We start from the raw sequence: 20160 nt of genomic DNA on the forward strand, positions 1-20160 counted from the left end.
ACCAATACTCCCATTTTAACAATATCTTTTACTAGTAACCAATAGTCCTATTTTAACTTGTTGGATAATTGATCAAGTTTGTTTAAGATAAAGTTAAAATTGATTCATCATGCATCATTCTTCAGGAGCTTCATAAAATAAAATTGCAAACAGAAGGAAGAACATAATTAAGGTATAAGAGAATCGAAATAGAAGAAGAATGTAGAATCACAGAAAAGGGAGTATCATTGTGATAGTCCCCAAAGCAGTGAAGGATTGTATTATGTAAGTGTGTAAAAGCATATATTAGAAATAACAGAAACCATATTTGGCATTGGAGAGGCCAATTCTCTCCCTTAATTCTATTTATATCATCCTCTCACCTCATTCCTTTATTTTCTTCTTCACTCTCCTCCTATACATGAATTGAAAAGGAGTAATTTTCCCATTCTGCTCTTGATCATCCTTGCTGCTGAGCTGTGTAGCAGAAAGCTCCCTTGAAGAAAAGTATTCCATTTTAAAGTTCCTATTTGTGGAAGAAAGTGGTTCTTCCAGCTCTAGATCACCTTGGTTCTCATCAACTTGAGTTATCTCTGGTCTTCTCTTGGATTTAGTATCCGAGACATATATTGGATGGACACCACACTCTTTTATTCCTGTGGAATTAAGGGAGTAATGGAAATCAAATAATACCTTGTACTTATGAACATTATCTTCATCACTTACTTTGTCTTGTTTCGTTCTCCTCATCATATCAATGCAGCATTGCCTATCATACCACATATACACATTGTCAGATTCCTTATCAACTGCACGGTCATATATCACCCACGAACTCTGATCACGCACGCTTGGACCATCACTCGTTTCAATGAAGTAAGAACATTTCAAACTTTCCGAGCCTAAGCCTTTTTCCTCTCTAGGAGGAAGAACAGCACAGAAGATGAAACCTCGGAACATACTGATACTAGAAGCAAGTAGGACAAGTTCAACAGTCATGCAAGTTTCGGTTGTTCTATAGCTGAACCATCCTGGAACTTGGCTTCCTGGTAAGCAAACATGAACCCTGAGTTCATAATTATTATCAAAGTTTGCATAATAGTACTCATTCCTCTGTGCTGTTGGTAGCCATGCGTTTGCTGCTTGCTGTATTCTGACATAGGCGTTTGCCATAATGGCCTGGATTGTAGCCTTCTCCAACTTAACACAATTGGTAAATGCAAATGTTTTATATCCGAAATTCTCTTCTTTGATTGGTTCAGCCATGAAAACAGTATGTAATGATGTGCAGTTAACAGCAATTAAAACCAAAATGGACAATGGAAGCTCTGGTATTGATTGAAGCTTCTCGCAATTACTCAAGTTGAGGTATTTCAGCCGTGACAGATGCTTAATGCTTTCGGGCAAGCTTCTCACACTGCTGTGACACATTGATAAGTCCTTCAATGATGAAAGCATGCTTATATTGTCTGGCAGCAGAGAAAGGTTGGAACAGTAATCCAGTTTTAGCCGTTCAAGCGGAGCTGATAACACCAATTTGTCTGTGCCGTGGTTAAGCTGTGTCAACGAGAACTCTCTGAGACCAATGCAGCTATGGAAGGAGAGTGTCTTAAGAGATTGATGATGAATGTTGTGCTGGAAACTTCTTAGTTCATTACAATCATTTAGAAAGAGATAACCCAGCTTTTGAGAAGACAAAACAGATTGGGGAACTTGCTGCAGACTCTTGCAGTTGGAAACATTTACTTCTTCAAGATTTGGGGCCTTGGAGAAATCTGGGAGCTCGACTAGGTGTGATGAATAATTAAGATCTACTAGCTTCAGATTTACAAGATTCTGCAGAAGAATTAAAATAAATTCATGAGCCCAGTCTTTTTAAAAAACGATATACATGTGTTTAAACAAAAAAGGAAGTTGCACTGCATACCTGGACACCTTCCCAAAGCTTCTCCAACTGACTAGACGGCATTATAATTTCCACAAGATTTTCCGCACAAAAAGACAATGGTAAAGATTTCGAAGGGTAGTCTTCCCATTGAAAAAATCTCAGCTCATCTGACAAGGATTCAATACCATGAGGAGCACAGAGCCTATGCTCACCATCCCATGAATGAACATTTAAAAACTTGAGCTTGTACATTCTTGCAAATATCTGAGGATGCAAGCTTAGCATGTCAATTTTTGACATGTCTAATGTTATGCTTTCAATAGTTTCAGTTCCCTGCAGCATCAAGTCAAAGTATATTGGAATTACTACAAAACTAACTAATTAAAGCCATCTTTAGTTTATATTTGATAAAGGATATATACTATACTTACCGTGTCATATTTCAATACTTTATAGATATCAGTAGAATCCCATAATCTACTGCGCTTTCCTGGATCATTGGGAGACTCTTCACGAACTACTTCACGTCCCATTTCTCGAAGCAAGTCGTCACTTCACTGCTTAAAATGGAAATAAGAGCTTTGTCTTGAAGAGTTTTTAACCCAATAGCTGTTGAGTATCCGCACGCATCAAGAAGAAATGTGACCTGCTCTTCTGAAACTGTCTTGAAGAAACATGCAAGGTATAGAAAAATATTCCGATCATGACGATCTAGTTCGTAATAGCTCAATCTCAATATATTTTGAATTTCTACATGAGGCATTTTTTCAAGTTTAAGAAGCTGACTTTTCCACTCCTGCTTACTTTTTCCACAGAGAAAGGAACCCATAACTTTTAAGGCTAATGGAATTCCTTTCGCATAGTTAAGAACCCTCATGGATTGCTCAACTTGCTCTGTGTCCATGTAGTTTTGTTTCATGGCATTCAACTTAAAAAGCTCAAGAGACTCATCCTGATTTAATGCCTTAACCTCATGAATATGATCGGCTCTATTCAGCACATGTTTATCTCTAGTTGTCACCATGATTCTACTAGTTAACCCAAACCAATCATGTCCTCCACATAAATCTTCCAGTTGCTTAGAATCACTCACATCATCAAGAACAAGAAGAACTTTTCTGCGACGGAGTCTTCTCTTGGCAAAATCAGTTATCCCAATAGGCATGATGAAAGAGACTACATCTTTTTCTACATCTTTAATGTCCAGCAGCTTAGATACAAGTTCTTTCTTCAAATGATTTATGCCATATTTCTGGACTTTTTCTCTTACATTGTCTAAAAAGCAGAGTCCTTCAAATTCATGACATACCCTATTGAAAACAAAACTAGCAAGAGTTGTCTTTCCAATACCACCCATGCCCCAAAGTCCAATAATAACTACAGCTTTTCATTCCTTGCACAATAATGATTCTAGCTCTGTAATTGGTTCATACATTCCGACAAGTCCTTGTAAATCTCCTTGGCACTTTTCATTCAACCTTTGTAACACGCGTTTGACAATTTCGTCAATAAGAGCAGCATCACTCCTGTACCAAACAAGGTACAATCCAAATTGTTCTTAGTGAATGGGTTTCCCTTAAGTATCACAAAATGATATCCCATTTCTACCACAAGAACTAATATAGTCCATCTTATTTCTCCCTTTAGGGTTAGAAAAACTCTCTTCTTACATTGTCTAAGAACTCAATGAATTTTGGTAACTGATCAAGATCTTCTAAAATGAGAAAGTTGGTAAAGTAATAAAGTGAGAGCTAATCACTCTTAAATTAAGATAGTAAAGTGCACATTTCATGGAAGTTACAAAATTAATGATGATTAACCCTTGACTTTACCACTTTACCAATTTCCTCATTTTAGAGGATCTAAATTCCTAATTAAAACCTGTTTGAATACTAACTTATGACAAAGTAAGGGCTTGTTTGGGTGAGCTTCTAAAAAAAATCTTTTTTCAAGTTATCTTTTTTTTAAAGAACTTATAGAGAAGTAAAAGTAATTTTATGTTTGGATATCTCATGTAAAAAGTTCTTTTTATCTATCAATTATGTTTGGGTATAACAATATAAAAGTACTTTTTTGTTTATTTATTACATGAAAAACATCTTTTTTTTAAAGAAAAAAGATCTTTTAAAGAAAGATGTAAATTATAGCTTTTTAAAAAGATTTTTTTTTATTTTACTAGTGCTTTTACTTTTACTTTTACTATTAGAAATTTGCCAAACACGTTAAAAAATAAAAAAAAATCTTTTTTCATTGAAAAAAAATCTTTTTTTAACAAAATAATGGCGTCCAAACATGCACTAAAAATCAGCAATTTAGCCTCTAAAATTCTAAAAGCATCAATTTAATTCCCGATCAACATATACAGAATATAACTAATAGTTTTGAAATTTGAGGGATTAAAATAAAATACAGTTGCAATTGCATAGTGTAAAAGTAAAAGAACTTGCCCAAAGTTGGATGAATGCAGTCCAGACAAATTGGCAGCCTCGTTGAGAGCTTCTTTCCACATTAGCAACTGCGCCGCCGATGACGTTTTCCGATGGCCGGAAAGTGCATCGACATAACTTCCCCTTTGATGTCGCACACAAGATGGATCTACATCATAAAATATAGGTATTGCTGTTTGACCTTTCTCTTTCCTGCACTTCATTATTTTAACGAGTTCATCCAAGCACCACTTGGATGAAGCATAATCTTGGGAGAATATAATCAAGGAAATCTCTGATTCTTCAATGGCTGTAAGGAGTGAGTGTGATATTTGGGTTCCTTCTCTGAGCTTATAGTCTACATAGATCTCAATCTGTTTTTGGTTTAAAGCCTTAATCAGATGGCTAAGAAAACCACGTCTGGTATCTACGCCCCTGAAGCTAACGAAGATATCATATTTGCTTTCAGAAACAACGGACAGAGAAGACAACGAAGCCATTCTCTTCGATTTCGAGCATACAAACAGCTCTGAGGAGTAAACAAGTAGTCAACAACAATAATTGATGTAATTTCCATCAAACTTCTTCGGTAACAGTGATGTCATGATGTGGTGGTGTCTTTGCTTTGTCAACTAGCACTAGAAAGTTCCCTTGACTTCGTATAATTATCTTTATAATTGATGGAATTGTTAAGATAAGCATGTGGATGACCACGTTGGTTTACCTTTTTCATATTGAAGGAACCTCTCTTCAAGACAATCAAAATAAATCAAGGTTGAAATCAAAACTTTTTTATGTTTATAAATAGTAGTAAGATACGAGACATTTTACATAGTAACAAAAGCAAATGCAATTCTATCTCTCTTTACTTTTAATACTTCTTTCTATATATATATATATATATATATATATATATATACATTACAACATATAATATTATTATTATTATATATATATATAAATCATTATTGAGCTAATTATTTTAATGTTAGAATCTTTTATTTATACATCTTTATTTTATATTTAATATATCTTTTATTTATTTTATAACACGTTATCAGCACAAAACTCTGATCAAATTTTTAGGAAGACTCAGGTAAAATTTTTTATTATGTCGAAGCTCTCTCATCTTGAATTCAATGCTCTTGATATTTCTGGAAACAATTATTTATCATGGATATTAGATGCTGAGATCCATCTTGATTCAATGAATCTTGGAGATACCATTAAGGCTGAAAATAATGCATCCCAGAAGAATAAAGCCAAAGTCATGATTTTTCTTCGTCGTCATCTTGACGAAGGATTGAAAAATGAATATCTCACATTAAAAGATCCTGCAGATCTTTGGAAAGACCTTGAAGAAAGGTACAATCATCAGAAAACGGTGATACTTCCTCAAACTCGATATGAATGGACGCACTTGCGTCTACAAGATTTTAAATCCATAAATGAATATAATTCTGCAATGTTTCGAATCACCTCACGAATGAAATTATGTGGAGAAAAGATAACTGATCATGATATGTTGGAGAAAACTTTCTCAACCTTCCATGTCTCGAATGTGCTCCTGCAGCAGCAGTATCAAGAAAAAGGATTTAAAAAATATTCTGAGTTAATTTCTTGCCTTCTTGTTGCTGAACGCAACAATGAGTTGCTCTTAAAAAATCATGAAATGCACCCGGCTGGTGCCACCCCAATTCCTGAAGTAAATGCGGCAAATTACCTCAGAAGAGGTAAATGGCAAGGTTTTAATAACAAGAAAAATTATAGAAGGAAAAGGAATTATATTCAAAAGAGATGATCTCACCAGAAGTGGGATAAAAAAAGAAATATCGGGCAGAATAAATCAACAGAGGATAAGTGTTTCCGTTGTGGTGGAAAGGGTCATTGGTCACGTACCTGTCGTACCCCAATGCACCTAGTCGATTTTTACCAGACATCTTTGAAAAAGGACGACAAGGAAAAAGAGTCGAATTTTGTTTCAAATGATGCTGAAAATTCCACCACTCATTATGATGTATCTGATTTCTTTGAGGATCCTGAAGAAAATATTGGTCATTTGATCAATGATGGAATAGTTTAATGTGTGAGATTGTTAAGTATTCATGTAAATAAATAATGTAAAGAGCTTATTGTTAAGTTTTATTTTCTATGTATTTAAGTTTCAAATATGATGTATATAAATAATGAAATATTAATGTTTATGAATTTTGAAATCATTAAATATGTCATGTTTTTAAATAAAATTTTAGTATATGACATTATTTTTATGTGCAGTATTTCTTAGAAAAATAATTCCGATCAAGAATTCAATTTAATTGTGCATACTACTCATTTTATTATTATTTGTCTTTAAAGAAAATGGCAAGAATATGTAATGAAGATGTATGCCTTGCGGATAGTGCAAGTTCGCACACTATTCTCAAAAGTGATATATATTTTACCCATCTGGTGCCAAAAGAAGAATGTGTTAATACTATTATTGGCTCAGGCAATGTGATTGAAGGCTTCGGAAGAGCAATAATTTTGTTTCCTGGAGGAACAAAATTCATAATAAATAATGCACTATTATCTACCAAGTCTCGAAGAAACTTGTTGAGCTTTAAAGATATTCACCGAAATGGATATCATATTGAGACTATGAATGAGGGAAGTCATGAGTACTTATGTATCACAACTCATGATTCAAATAAAAAGGTTATATTAGAAACGTTACCCTCACTTTCATCTGGGTTGTATTATACCAAGATTCGTGCAATTGAATCACATGCCACTGTAAACCAGAAGTTTACTAGCCCAAATAAATTCATAACTTGGCACGACCGATTGGGTCATCTGGGAACAACCATGATGAGGAGAATTATTGAAAACTCCCATAGACATTCACTAAAGAACCAGAAGATTCTTAAAACTAGTGAATTTTTGTTGTGCTGCATGTTCTCAGGGAAAGTTAATTTTAAGGCCATCACCAGTAAAGATTGGATTTGAGTCCTCTGAATTTCTAGAAAGGATTCAAGGTGATATATGTGGACCTATTCATCCATCATGTGGATCTTTTAGATATTTTATGGTCCTAATAGACGAATCTTCGAGATGGTCACATGTGTGCTTATTGTCCTCTCGCAACCTGGCGTTTGCGAGATTACTGGCTCAAATTATTCGATTAAAAGCACAATTTTCAGAAAATTCAATCAAAGCAATTCGTCTTGATAATGCTGGTGAATTTACTTCCCAAGCTTTTGATGTTTATTGTATGGCTAATGGAATAAGTGTTGAACATCTAGTAGCTTATGTTCACACACAAAATGGGTTAGCAGAATCGCTTATTAAACGCCTCCAATTAATTGTTAGACCTTTGCTTATGAGAACAAATCTCCCAACCTCGGTTTGGGGGCATGCTATTTTACATGCCGTAGCACTTATTCGTTTGAGGCCAACGAGTTACCATCACTTCTCTCCTATGCAATTAGCTTTTGGCCAGCAGCCAAATGTTTCCCATTTAAGAATATTTAGGTGTGCGATATATATTCTCATTGCACCACCTAATCGCACCAAAATGTGACCCCAAAGAAAATTGGGGATATATGTTGGATATGATTCTCCCTCTATAGTGAGGTATCTTAAGATACAAATTGGAGATGTATTTAAAATCCGGTTTGCGGATTGACATTTTGATGAATCAAAATTTTCAACATTAGGGGGGAGAGAATAAGCTTCCTGAAAAGGAGCTTAACTGGAATGCATCATCGTTGATGCATTTAGATCCTCGATAAAGGCAATGCGAACTGTAAGTTCAAAAGATTATACATTTGCAAAGAATAGCAAATGATTTCCTGATGCATTTTCCGATACAAAGAGGATAACTAAATCTTATATACCAGCGGAAAATGCCCCAATTCGAATTGATGTCCCAGTAGGACAAGTAACCACTGAAGCAAATTCACGCCAGAAGCGTGGCAGGACGGAAAATGCCCAATTCGAATTGATGTCCCAGTAGGACAAGTAGCCACTGAAGCAAATTCACGCCAGAAGCGTGGCAGGCCTGTCGGTTCCAAAGACAAAAATCATCGAAAGAGAAAAGAGATAAATATTATTTCTGTTGAAAAAGACATAGTAGAGACACCTGCAGTTGTCCAAAATTCTGATATAGTTTTAACGCCAGAAGACGTTCAGGTACCTGTAAATTGTGAAAATGACAAGATCTCAATAAATTATGTCTTTACAGGAGAAAAATAGGACCGAAATAAGACAATTGTCAATGAAATATTTGCATATAACGTGGCATTAAATATCATGCATGAAAGTAAGGATCTTGAGCCAAGATCAGTCGAAGAATGTCGACAAAAGGATGATTGGCCAAAATGGAAAGAAGCCATGAAGGTTGAGTTAGACTCACTTGCAAAACGTGAAGTCTTTGGACCCGTAGTCCGTACACTAGAAGATGTAAAACCTGTTGGATACAGGTGGCTATTTGTGAGAAAACGAAATGAGAAAAATGAAGTTGTGCGCTATAAAGCCCGACTTGTAGCACAAGGTTTTTTACAAAGGCCCGGTATAGATTATGAAGAAACGTATTCCCCTGTAGTGGATGCGATAACATTGCGTTATTTGGTCAGTTTATCTGCATATCATAAACTGCATATGCATTTAATGGATGTGGTAACAGCCTACTTATACGGCTCATTAGATCGGGATATCTATATGAAAGTCCCTGAAGGACTAAAGATATCTAAACCATCCAATGAATATTTGCAAGGGCTATACTCAGTCAAATTACAAAGATCTTTATATGGTCTAAAGCAATCTGGACGAATGTGGTATAATTGTCTTACTGAGTATCTGGCCAAAAACGGATTCAATAATGATGATATCTGCCCCTGTGTTTTCATAAAGAAAATTGGATATGGATTCATTATTATTGCTGTGTACGTTGATGATTTAAATATCATTGGGACTCCTGATGAGATTCCAACATTTATAAAAACTCTAAAAGAAGAGTTTGAGATGAAAGATCTTGGAAGGACTAAATTTTGTCTCGGCCTGTAGATCGAGCATACAAAAAATGGGATCTTTATTCATCAAGCGACATACACAGAAAAGATCTTGAAGAGATTTTATATGGATAAGTCACATCCCTTGAGTATCCCAATGATCATAAGATCTTTGGATGAGGAGAAGGATCAATTCCGTCCTAAAGGAGAAAATGAAGATATCCTTGGTCCTGAAGTACCACATCTTAGTGCCATTGGAGCGCTAATGTATCTTGCTAATAATATGTGACCCGATATATCATTTGCTGTGAATTTACTAGCAAGATATAGTTCCTCTCCAACCAGAAGACATTGGAGTGAAATCAAACAAATCTTTCGATATCTTCATGGGACGGTTGATATGGGATTGTTTTATCCCTATGGATCCAAGTCACAATTAGTTGGCTATGCAGATGCCGGATACTTGTCTGATCCACATAAAGGGAGATCTCAAACAGGATACCTATTCAGATATGGTGGTATAGCTACATCTTGGAGGTCCACAAAACAGACGATTGCTGCAACATCCTTTAATCATGCTGAGAGCCTGAGATACTGGCGATTCATGAAACTAGTCGCGAGTTTTTTTGGTTGAGGAGTCTGATTCAATATATTCTATCATCATGTGAACTGATTGATCATAAGATAGCTCCAACTGTCCTGTTTGAAGATAATACAGCATGCATTACTCAACTTAAGGGTGGATACATCAAAGGTGATAGAACAAAGCATATTTCTCCCAAATTCTTCTTCACTCATGATCTTCAAAATCAAGGGACAATTAATGTCCAACAGATTCGCTCAAGTGACAATCTGGCAGATTTATTTACAAAGTCACTCCCAAAATCCTCCTTTGAAAGATTGGTACATGAGATTGGGATGCACCGATTTTGAGACATTAAATGATGTCGGCAAGAGGGGGATCCTGTACTCTTTTTTCCTTGGTCAGATTTTTTTCCCATTGGATTTTTCTTGACAAGGTTTTTAATGAGGCAGTCCCCATCACAAAGGATATTGTACTCTTTTTCCTTCACTAAGGTTTTTTCCACAGGGTTTTCCTTTAGTAAGGTTTTAATGAGGCAATAATCATAAATGATCATCCAAAGGGGAGAGTTAAGATAAGCATGTGGATGACCACGTTGGTTTACCTTCTCCATATTGAAGGAACCTCTCTCCAAGACAATCAAAATAAATGAAGGTTGAAATAAAAACATTCTCATGTGTATAAATAGTAGTAAGATACGAGACATTTTACATATTTACAAAAGCAAATGCAATTCTCTCTCTCTTTACTTTTAATACTTCTTTCTATCTTTATATATATACACATTACAACATATAATATTATTATATATATATATATAAATCATTATTGAGCTAATTATTTTAATGCTAGAGTCTTCTATTTATACATCTTTATTTTATATTTAATATATCTTTTATTTATTTTACAACAGGAATTACTCATTTTTTTGGTTAAATGCTGATCAGATTTTAATTTTTTTTATTGATTAAGTGCGGGCCAAATTTTAATGAAAGTGATGGAATTACTCACTTTTGTTTCACATGTGTTTGAAGTACACACAAAAATTATATTGCCAAGGCATTCGTTGATCTCGCTTGATACATTTATCGTTTGTAAACCACTGATTAACAAACGAAATTCTAGTAGTAATGTAGTATACAACTATACATAAATCTCTGCACTCTTTCTGTTTTTCCTATATATAAAATGAAAAGCATATTTGCGTGAGATTACTAATCAAGGAGGTTACAGAATCCACCAACATTTTCACCACAGCCACATCTTTTTCGATGGAAAAATTTTTGCCCTATGCACTTCATATTTATAACATAATAACTTTCTCAATGCATCTTCATTTGCTCAAAAAGAAAAAGGCTGCTGGTGCTTAAAATTTTATTTTATTAGATAGAGATATTTTATAAAATTATTGCATGATTTTGCAGAAAAATATGCAAATGACGGTTATAATGATATTTTGAATGCTATAACAGAGAAGATAAACATCACGATATATCCTGGTTCAATCCCAAAATAGGATCTACATCCAGTCTCTACCACAACAAATGGTAGAACTTTTCACTATAAACAAATTCAAGTTACAAATACCAATTCAAGCCAAATACAAAAACAAATTTCTCAAATGCCGCTCATGGTTTTTTCTTGATGTTCTCACATCCGAGCATGACAGAAATTGATACTCACTTTCTAAGCTCTCTCTTTCTTATAAATAAAATAACTCATATCAGGTAGCTATCCTAAAATAGAATGAAATGATGAAGAGATGAAAACTCTTAAGAGAAAAAAGATAATTGCACAATATCAGTCAAAATATAGTTTTTCGTTCCTTTTTTCTTTGAACATTGCAAAGTTTGTACATTTTCTGCCTATTTTTGACAGGCTGCTCCAACTGTTTCCTTATCATTGAAGGTGCTCTTGTTGAATTTTGATTGATCTATCGGTCTTAGCGAAATTCTGTTCTACATCATCTACTTCTTCTTTTGATTTTCTATGAGGATGGTGTCTTCCATGAATTCAGCTTTCGTACTGATGCAGAGACCACACCTCGTGAAATCATTCTTGACCAGGTTCCCTTGCTCTCCAAATTGAGCTTACTCCAACTTGGCTTCAATTTGTTTATTGCTGCACCAAAACAAACACATTATAACAACTCATACAATTTTTGCTCAGCACACATTAACTCAACCATAAATGTATGCCATCACAAAGTGAGTTAAGCCCCATTTTGGTCCCTGAGATTAATGAGTTGCACTGATTTAGTCCTCCAGATCCCGATTGCACTTAATTAGTCCCCCAGATTCGAAAAAATGCACCACGTTAGTCCTTAGCCATATTTCCGTCACTGGAGGACTGACGCCGTTAGTGACATGGCCAAATATTGCCACGCTGGACACTAGGAAACGGCGTCGTTTCTAAATTGGCGCTAAAAAATCCCTTTGAGTGATGTCGTTTCTATGCGATGGAAAACAAAACGTTGGCCTCTCCCTCTTTTGTCTCCACTCTTCGTCTTCAACTCCTCCTTGAGTGACGCAGAGGAAAAACGTCTCTCTTCCGTTACTCACTGAAAATAGGAACGAGTAACTGCAATAGGATTCCTGGAGACTGCTGGATCACGAGTGAACACTGTACAGTTGTCTGAGGAGGTACTTTGTCGCTACAAGGAGCTTCTGTTCCATCACCGAGGTTAGTGCAGATTTTAAAATTTTATTTTTTCAAATTTTAGGGAATGCGTTGATGGTTGTTGATCATAGTTTATTGCTTTGTATATTGTTTTTACCTAAGGTTTGTAGTGGAATTTGGGCTAAGGTTTTATTTCGATGTTGTCTGCCACTGTTTTTTGGGGTTTGTCTTCATGCTTTGTTCCGATGGTGGATAAATGTGTTTTATTTCGATATATCTCTCTGTCATGTATGAATGTAGTCGATGAAAACTATCTTAAAAGGATCATTGTGTGGAACTAGTGCTGATTTTTTTTTTTAAATCATGCAGATGGATGTGCACTTAGATATTATGTTCCACCATGGGGGAAAGTTTCAGAAAGATAAAAACGGGATGACTATATATTCTCCTGATAAGAAGGCATGCGTTGGTGACATTGATGTAGATACTTTATATGTTTTTTGGGTGAGAAATTATTATAAAGAACTAGGATATGATAGGATAGGAGAATGTTGGTGGCATGTGCTCGGGAGGATTAGACATTGGGCTAAGAGTTCTGAATTGTGATGATGAGTTGAGAAAGATGTGTTTCATGGGTGAAAAGAATAATGGGCTGGTTAATGAAGAAGAAATGAAGATGTACCTGATCTGTGCAGCCTATTTTGGATGAAATTTTGAATCTTTTTGTGAATCATACTTTTTGTTTTGTAGGTTTTGTGGGCTGAATATTATGGCAGTAGACTTTTAATATATTTGAATACAATATGACAATAAGACGCTCTGTGTCCTTTAGCTAAGGTGTATTTTGGAATTAGCTAAGTTGTCATTAATATGGCAGGATTATTGTTACTTTTGTTAAAAATTATTGATATGGTTATTATTATTATGACAATTTCTTCCAGCTTCAATTATGCTACATCAGATGCATTTTTTGCAATTTTTTTCAACAATTTCATTGAATGACAGAAAACAACTAGGAAATTTGAGAAGGAGAATTTTTCTTTCTTCTAATACATTTTCACACTAAACACAGTAACACAAACTCATCTTCAAGCTTTAACTACCAACATAAAACCAACAACAAATACTATAAACAAAGCCAAAACTAAAATGTACATTTTTTTGGGTTCTAACTTCAGCCTCTATCTTCCCAATTCTCCAAGCCAAATCCACCCTAACTTGGTCACCATCCACAGTAGAAATTACCCTTCCTTTGAGGTCTTCTTCTCCAATGTCAGCCCAGACAAACAAACCACACCACCTCTTACCATTAATATTGTAGTTAGGGCACCCAAAGAATGGCTTGTTAGGGTTAGCCTCTGTTGTGGACCACCGAAGAATAGGGCGGCACCCACACCCACACCACTGTGGAATACCCGATGCTCTACTTCGGCTGGAACTCCTTGTGTTGGACCGCATGGAACTCTGGTTCCCACTTGCAATCATGATGGTAAACTCGGAAGGGAGCAGGAGACGAAGAATGATGATTGGATTTTTGACGGTTTAGAATTTCACAAATGAATTCTCGTTGCAAGTATAGTTTCTAAACCAACAATAATCCTTTCATAAAAAAATTTGTTTGTCACAAGTACAAACCCCTATTAATAACCGAAGTATTTAAACCTCGGGTCGTCTCTCAAAGGACTTGCAGGGTAGTGTTCTTGTTATTAGTTATGGATTTATTTATTTTGGGGTTTTAGATGAGAAAAATGAATAGCAAATGGTAATGAAATTGTATTAACAAAATGGTCTTGGCAAGGTTTGGTTGTCAAGGGTCTTCATCATTATCACTAGCCACAAGCATGGTAGTTGCAAGGATTAATCTCACTAAGTCATCCTTTAATCAAGTAACAAAGGAAAGTCAAATGAGTAATATCAATCCAAGTCCATAAATCCTAGCTTTCCACTAATTGGATTAATGAAGGCTAGAGTTAATGGCTATCAACTATCAATCAATTGGACACTAGAAACTCAAGAAATCCTAAGTCACCTTCTCAAGCCAAGAACATAGAATTCTACTCTAACATCCTCTCAAGCATTTCATCAAACACTTGGACGGTAATGAAGAAAGCACTTTTATTTGTAAGAATAAAAGGAATCAACAACCAACAATTACAAAGAATTAACAAAACAACAATCAACAACATCACAATCACATGAATTATCTCAAATTGCATTATTAAAAGAAAACAAAAGAACAAAAATATCTCAATTACAAAACCTAGAAACAAAATAAGAGAAATTACAACAAGAGGATAGAGATAGAAAGAAGAACTAAAGTGTAGCAATCATCAATTGAAGGTAGAAGTAGAAGGAGACTTGAATTAAAACTAGAACTATGAGATCCTAATCTAACCCTAATTCCTAATCCCAATTCTAGAGAGAAGAGAGAGCTTCTCTCTCTAACTCTAACTACTTCTAAAACTAAACTATAACTAATGATCAAAAATATGTAAAGTATGTTGATTCCCCTTCAATCCTTGGCTTAAATAGCATCAGAAATGAGTTGGATTGGGCCCACAAGGCTTCTAAAATTGCTGGCCACGTTTTGCTTTAAGTGAACCAGGTGGCAGCAACGGCGCATGCGTGTACTATGCGCGTGCGCGCCACCATACGTGTAGCAACTATGGCAAATCTTATATCGTTTCGAAGCCCTGGATGTTAGCTTTCTAACCCAACTGGAACCGCATCATTTGAACCTCTCTAGCTCAAGTTATGGTCATTTAAGTGCGAAGAGGTCGGCTTGACAACTTTCCGGTTCTTTCATTTCTTTATGAGTTCTCCAACTTTTCATGCTTCTTTCTTTATTCCCTTGATCCAATCTTTGCCTCCTAAACCTTAAATCACTTAACAAACATATCAAGGCATCTAATGGAATCAAGGAGAATTAGATTTAGCTATTTTAAGACCTAAAAAGCATGTTTTCACATTCAAGCACAATTAAAGGAGAATATACAAAACCATGCTATTTCGTTGAATAAATGTGGGTAAAAGGTTATAAAATCCCCTAAATCAAGCACAAGATAAACCCTACAAATGGGGTTTATCAACCTCCCCACACTTAAACCAAGCATGTCCTCATGCTTAAGCTAATAGAGAAACAAAGGGTATCAACATTTATTCAATGTAAATAAACTATATGCAACCTAAACTATATGCAACTAAATGCAAAATGGTTTTACCTACTTGGTTAAAAATAAATAAATCCTCCAAGTCATACATGCACAAGTAGGGTCAAGATCATATAACGATTCATGAATCCTACCAATTCAAATATAAAAATTGAAGTTCAAATAGACTTGCAAGAAGAAAGCTTATGAAAGCCGGGAATCAAGGAGTCGAGCATCGAACCCTCACCAGAAGTGTTTGCACTCTAGTCGCTCGGTGTTTGGGGTTGATTCACTCAATTCTCCCCTAATCATGCTTTCCAAGATTTATTTTTCTTCTAACAATCAACGATTATTCAATGCATGCATACATGTATCATGAGGTCTTTTCTTTAGGTTGTAATGGGGTTAGGGTCAAGGTAGGATCATATATGGCTAGTGGACTTAGGATTTGAATCTTTGATTAACTTAAACTTTTCCACCTAACCTATATAATGACCTATACAATTAAGTACTAATCTAACTACCCATTCCTCACTTTTTCACATACTCATGAATTTTCTTTTCATTTCACAACACTTATGCATTGATTCTTATTGAGCTTCACTTTGGGGCATTTTGTCCCCTTTATTGCTTTTCTTTTTTTTTCTTTCTTTTTTTACATACATTTTCTTCTCTTTTCTTTTCTTTTTTTTCTTTTTCACTTTTATTTCTTTTTCTTTTCATTTTCTTTTTCTTTCAAACTATATACAAGAACATCAATGCATAAGGTCTATACATTTAATCAATACATGAGTATGTACCCAATTCCCCAATATAAAAATACAAAACACAAACACCCTCTTATCCCAACCAATGTCCTAAAGTTTTCCCACTCTTGGATGACACTCACACTCACTAGCCTAAGCCAATCAAAGATCCAAATAAAGGACATTCATTGTTTTCCGTTTTAAGGCTTGTAATGTGCTAAAATGAGAACAAGTGGGTTAAGCGTAGGCTCAAAATCGGCTAACAAAGGAGAGTAAAAGGTAAGGCTATCTGGATAAGTGAGCTAATGAAATGATGGCCTCAATCATATAAATGCATGAATACAAGGGATAATGGGACATATAGATTCAAACAAATCAAAGATTACAATCATAAAAAGAGAACAATTACACGCAAGAAGGAAAATAACTGGTTATAAGATGTAATCACACCATTAGGCTCAAATCTCACAAGCTTGTGTTCTTAGCTCAAAAACCATGTTCCAAAATAAATTCTTTCAAGCAAGTTCCACAAATTTTCTTTTTCAAATTGGTAGGGTGCCCTAAAACAGTTTCTTGGAAAGAAAATCATCACCCTAACCAAGTAGTCCTAATAAGAAGGAAGTGGTAAACATATGTACAAATTCTAACTAACATGCAACCTATCATGCAATGCAATAGCTATTCTATCAAAGAAAATAAAAATTTTGGTGTTGAAAAGGAAATTGTTACCCATGGAGATCGGTCGGACGACCTCCCCACACTTGAAGATTGCACCGTCTTCGGTACATGCAAAGAAGAGCAGGGTGGACGGGTTGCTACAATTGATGAGCTCCTCAAATGGTTGTGCGGATGACTTGTTTGTTGCCCCATTTAAAAACTTTTCCTTTTTCCCTCCTTGGTGGCCAACCTAAAAGGATAGAAAAGGAAAGGAATATTAAGCCTATGACAAAGATATTAAAGCAAATAGGATATAGGCGGGGGCTAATGCCAAATAAAGGTATGGTTCTCTACTACATGGTAGCAAAGCATGTAAAAGAGAAAACAATATGAGCCACGGCATATCAACTAACACTTGATGCAAGAGTAAGGTTAAAGCATGAAAAACATATTGAGCATCAAGATCAAATAAGAATTGACACAAACAAGATTAGTGATAAGCATGAGGGCATTTGGTCCCAACCTAACTCAATGATGATGAAGCACAAAAACAAAGGATAATGAGTTAGGAAGGACTAAAGCACTACCTTGTGTGTGGAACAAAACATTTCAATTAATGTTAAACAGGTCACAAAGCACCAAGATAAAGCAAGAGAGTCTCAATAATTGAGTATAAGAATTCAACACCATTATTGAAATGACTTAAAAAAACGAAAACATGCTACAAAAACTAAATGAAAATGGGAAGAGTAGAAGTATGCTAATGTGATAAGCAAAAGAAAATGGAAGGGGAGAAAAAAACTCTTTTTTTTTTTTTTACCGACGCGTGCGCGTCATGCACGTTTACGCGTCACTGGGCATATTGGTTGAAGGACGCGTACGCGCCAGGTGCGCGCACGCGTGCATCGAGTTAGGCCGGAGGCATAATGTCGGCCCAAGTCTGGCACAACTCTCGGGTAAAAGTACCAGGAGTGTGGATCGTGCAATTGATGTGCGCGCGCACAGTGTGCGGGCGCGTGCATGCCAATTTAAGATCATGTGCGCGTACGCGCCAGGTGCGTGCACGCGTGCATAGACTTGTGCCTTAGGCCCAATTTTCGCACAGTGCAGGCCTAACTCTCGGGTTTTTGGCTGGAGGTGAAATTTTGCATCCACGCGTACGCGTACAGTGCGCGTCCGCGTGGATGGTCGAAAAATGCTCAGGTGCGCGTACGCGTTAGGTGCGTGCACGCGTGGATGGTGTTCTGTTTTTCAAAATTTTTCTAAGTTCTTGCACCAATCCAAGCCTTTCAATCCTCCAAACAGCTACCAAAACACCCTAGAACCTTATTCAACATACTATACTACTAACTAAACTCAATAAAACAATAAAAACAAGAAATTAAACTAATTCTACCAATATTTACAAAAGATAAAAATGAAAATGAGAATCTACCTACAATGGCAACTCAATTCACTTATTAACAAAACTAAAAGAGTATGGAAAGAGTTTACCATGGTGGGATGTCTCCCACCTAGCACTTTTATTTATTGTCCTTAAGTTGGACTTATGGGGAGCTTCTTATCAAGGTGGCTTGTGCTTGTACTCATCTTGGAACATCCACCAATGCTTGGTCTTCCAATAAGTTCCATCATTCAAGATTAATAACTTCAAGCATGGGTGGAGTTCCTCACAAGCTATGAGCTCCCAAAGGCAATCCTCATGTATTCCGGGATCCCATATCTGATTTCTACACCCATCTTTGAGTTGATTATCATTATTCCACTTGGGTGGCATAATCTTGGAATTCTCAAAGAAGCTTCCAAACAACTTCCTAGACCCATGCAATTTGGTTCCACACCAACCATTGCTCTTGAATTTTGAGCTTACAACCGTCATGAGCTGAGAATGATGTTTTCAACCACTACACAATTCTTTCCTACTCTTAACTCCACAAAGAGCTCTAAGTTGGCCATCATTTTGAATCAAGCCATATTCAAGCGAGAAAGTAAAGCTTAGGGATAAGAATTTTACCCACTTGAATGTTGTGTTGGATGGTGATTTGGGGAGGGAGACCTCCCCACACTTAGACAATGCAAGGTCTACTTCTTTAGGCTCTTCTTTAGTTGTTTCCACCTCTTCACAAGCTTCTTCAATTTCAACCTTTTTTCCTTTTTCACTTGGCTTGGTGTTGTCTTCAATTACTTCATCTTGCCCAATGGGAGGTGATTCAATTTTGGATAGGAATTTATTGATGAATGAATCCATCTCTTGATCAACCTCTTTATATTCTTCAATTTTGATATACACCATGCCAACTTTTTCCTCTTGGTAGCTCTCTTTCGATTTACTCTCTTTCTCATTGCTTACCAAAGGTATGGGAGGTTGTGCACACTCTTTTGTAACTTCAACTTTATGTCCAATGGGAGAGGATTTCATTGTAGAGAGAAATTCATCCATGATTGAATCCATCTCTTGATAAGCCTCTTCCAAGTCTCCAACGATGATATGCCTTGGAGGTTGCGCACCTTCCTCAACATCGATATCAAGCTTCTTGGAAGAGTCCTCCATGATGCTACATTCCCATGGACTTTCAACATCTCCTAAATCTTCAACCACCTCTTCCTTTTCTTCAATGATCATAGGCTCCTCAAATTGTTCCAACACAAAACTTGATTCTCCCTTCTCTACCGGATTGTCCAATTTCTCCTTCATACTTTGCTCTTCTTTAGGTTTTTCGCATGTGGCTATGAAAGTACCTTGAGTGTTCAAACATTTGTAGGCTACAGCGTGCACTACCTTAGTCAAGTTGGTCATAAACTCAAGTGTGTCCCGTTTCATGGCTTCTTGTCCTTGGAGTAACAAAGTGAGAGAATCGTCTACTGGGGCTTGGGGCGGGGAGGAAGGTTCATTATTTTGGAGAAAGGATTCATAATAGAAAGGTGGTTCTTCTTGGTAAGGTTGTGGAGATTGTGTGTATTGAGGTGGTTCTTGGGAGTAATCTTGATAGGGTTGTGGTGGTTCTAAGGGTTCTTGCTCATAATGGTCATAAGAGTATGGTATGGGGGTTTGGTCATACGATGGATATGGATCATAGGGTGGTGTTTGGTAATGAAAGGCTTGTGAGAATGGTTGAAGTTCA

At 36.1% G+C, this 20160-nt stretch overlaps 3 protein-coding genes and 1 long non-coding RNA gene across 4 annotated transcripts; 1 reads left to right on the forward strand and 3 right to left on the reverse strand.

Annotated features, from left to right (window-relative positions):
- Positions 1–167: 167 nt before the first annotated feature.
- Positions 168–3111, reverse strand: LOC112705133 (disease resistance protein RML1A-like). The gene is made up of 3 exons (XM_072200919.1): positions 2299–3111; positions 1907–2200; positions 168–1815 (listed from the first exon to the last, which is right to left on the reverse strand). Exons 1-3 carry the CDS (start codon positions 2398–2400, stop codon positions 364–366), a joined length of 1848 nt encoding a protein of 615 aa, XP_072057020.1. The 5' UTR covers positions 2401–3111; the 3' UTR covers positions 168–363.
- LOC140173148 (disease resistance protein RPV1-like) lies at positions 2422–3224 on the reverse strand. The gene is made up of 2 exons (XM_072200176.1): positions 2514–3224; positions 2422–2427 (listed from the first exon to the last, which is right to left on the reverse strand). Exons 1-2 carry the CDS (start codon positions 3222–3224, stop codon positions 2422–2424), a joined length of 717 nt encoding a protein of 238 aa, XP_072056277.1.
- Positions 3139–4793, reverse strand: LOC140173138 (putative disease resistance protein At4g11170). Its single transcript, XM_072200920.1, has 2 exons — positions 4315–4793; positions 3139–3393 (listed from the first exon to the last, which is right to left on the reverse strand). Exons 1-2 carry the CDS (start codon positions 4791–4793, stop codon positions 3255–3257), a joined length of 618 nt encoding a protein of 205 aa, XP_072057021.1. The 3' UTR covers positions 3139–3254.
- On the forward strand, positions 4331–5136 carry LOC140174817 (uncharacterized). Its single transcript, XR_011864707.1, has 2 exons — positions 4331–4480; positions 4763–5136. It is a non-coding gene; the product is annotated as an uncharacterized lncRNA (long non-coding RNA).
- The last annotated feature ends 15024 nt before the right edge of the window (positions 5137–20160 follow it).

The sequence above is a fragment of the Arachis hypogaea genome, chromosome 8, assembly GCF_003086295.3.
Source record: "Arachis hypogaea cultivar Tifrunner chromosome 8, arahy.Tifrunner.gnm2.J5K5, whole genome shotgun sequence".
Lineage (NCBI taxonomy): Eukaryota > Viridiplantae > Streptophyta > Magnoliopsida > Fabales > Fabaceae > Arachis > Arachis hypogaea.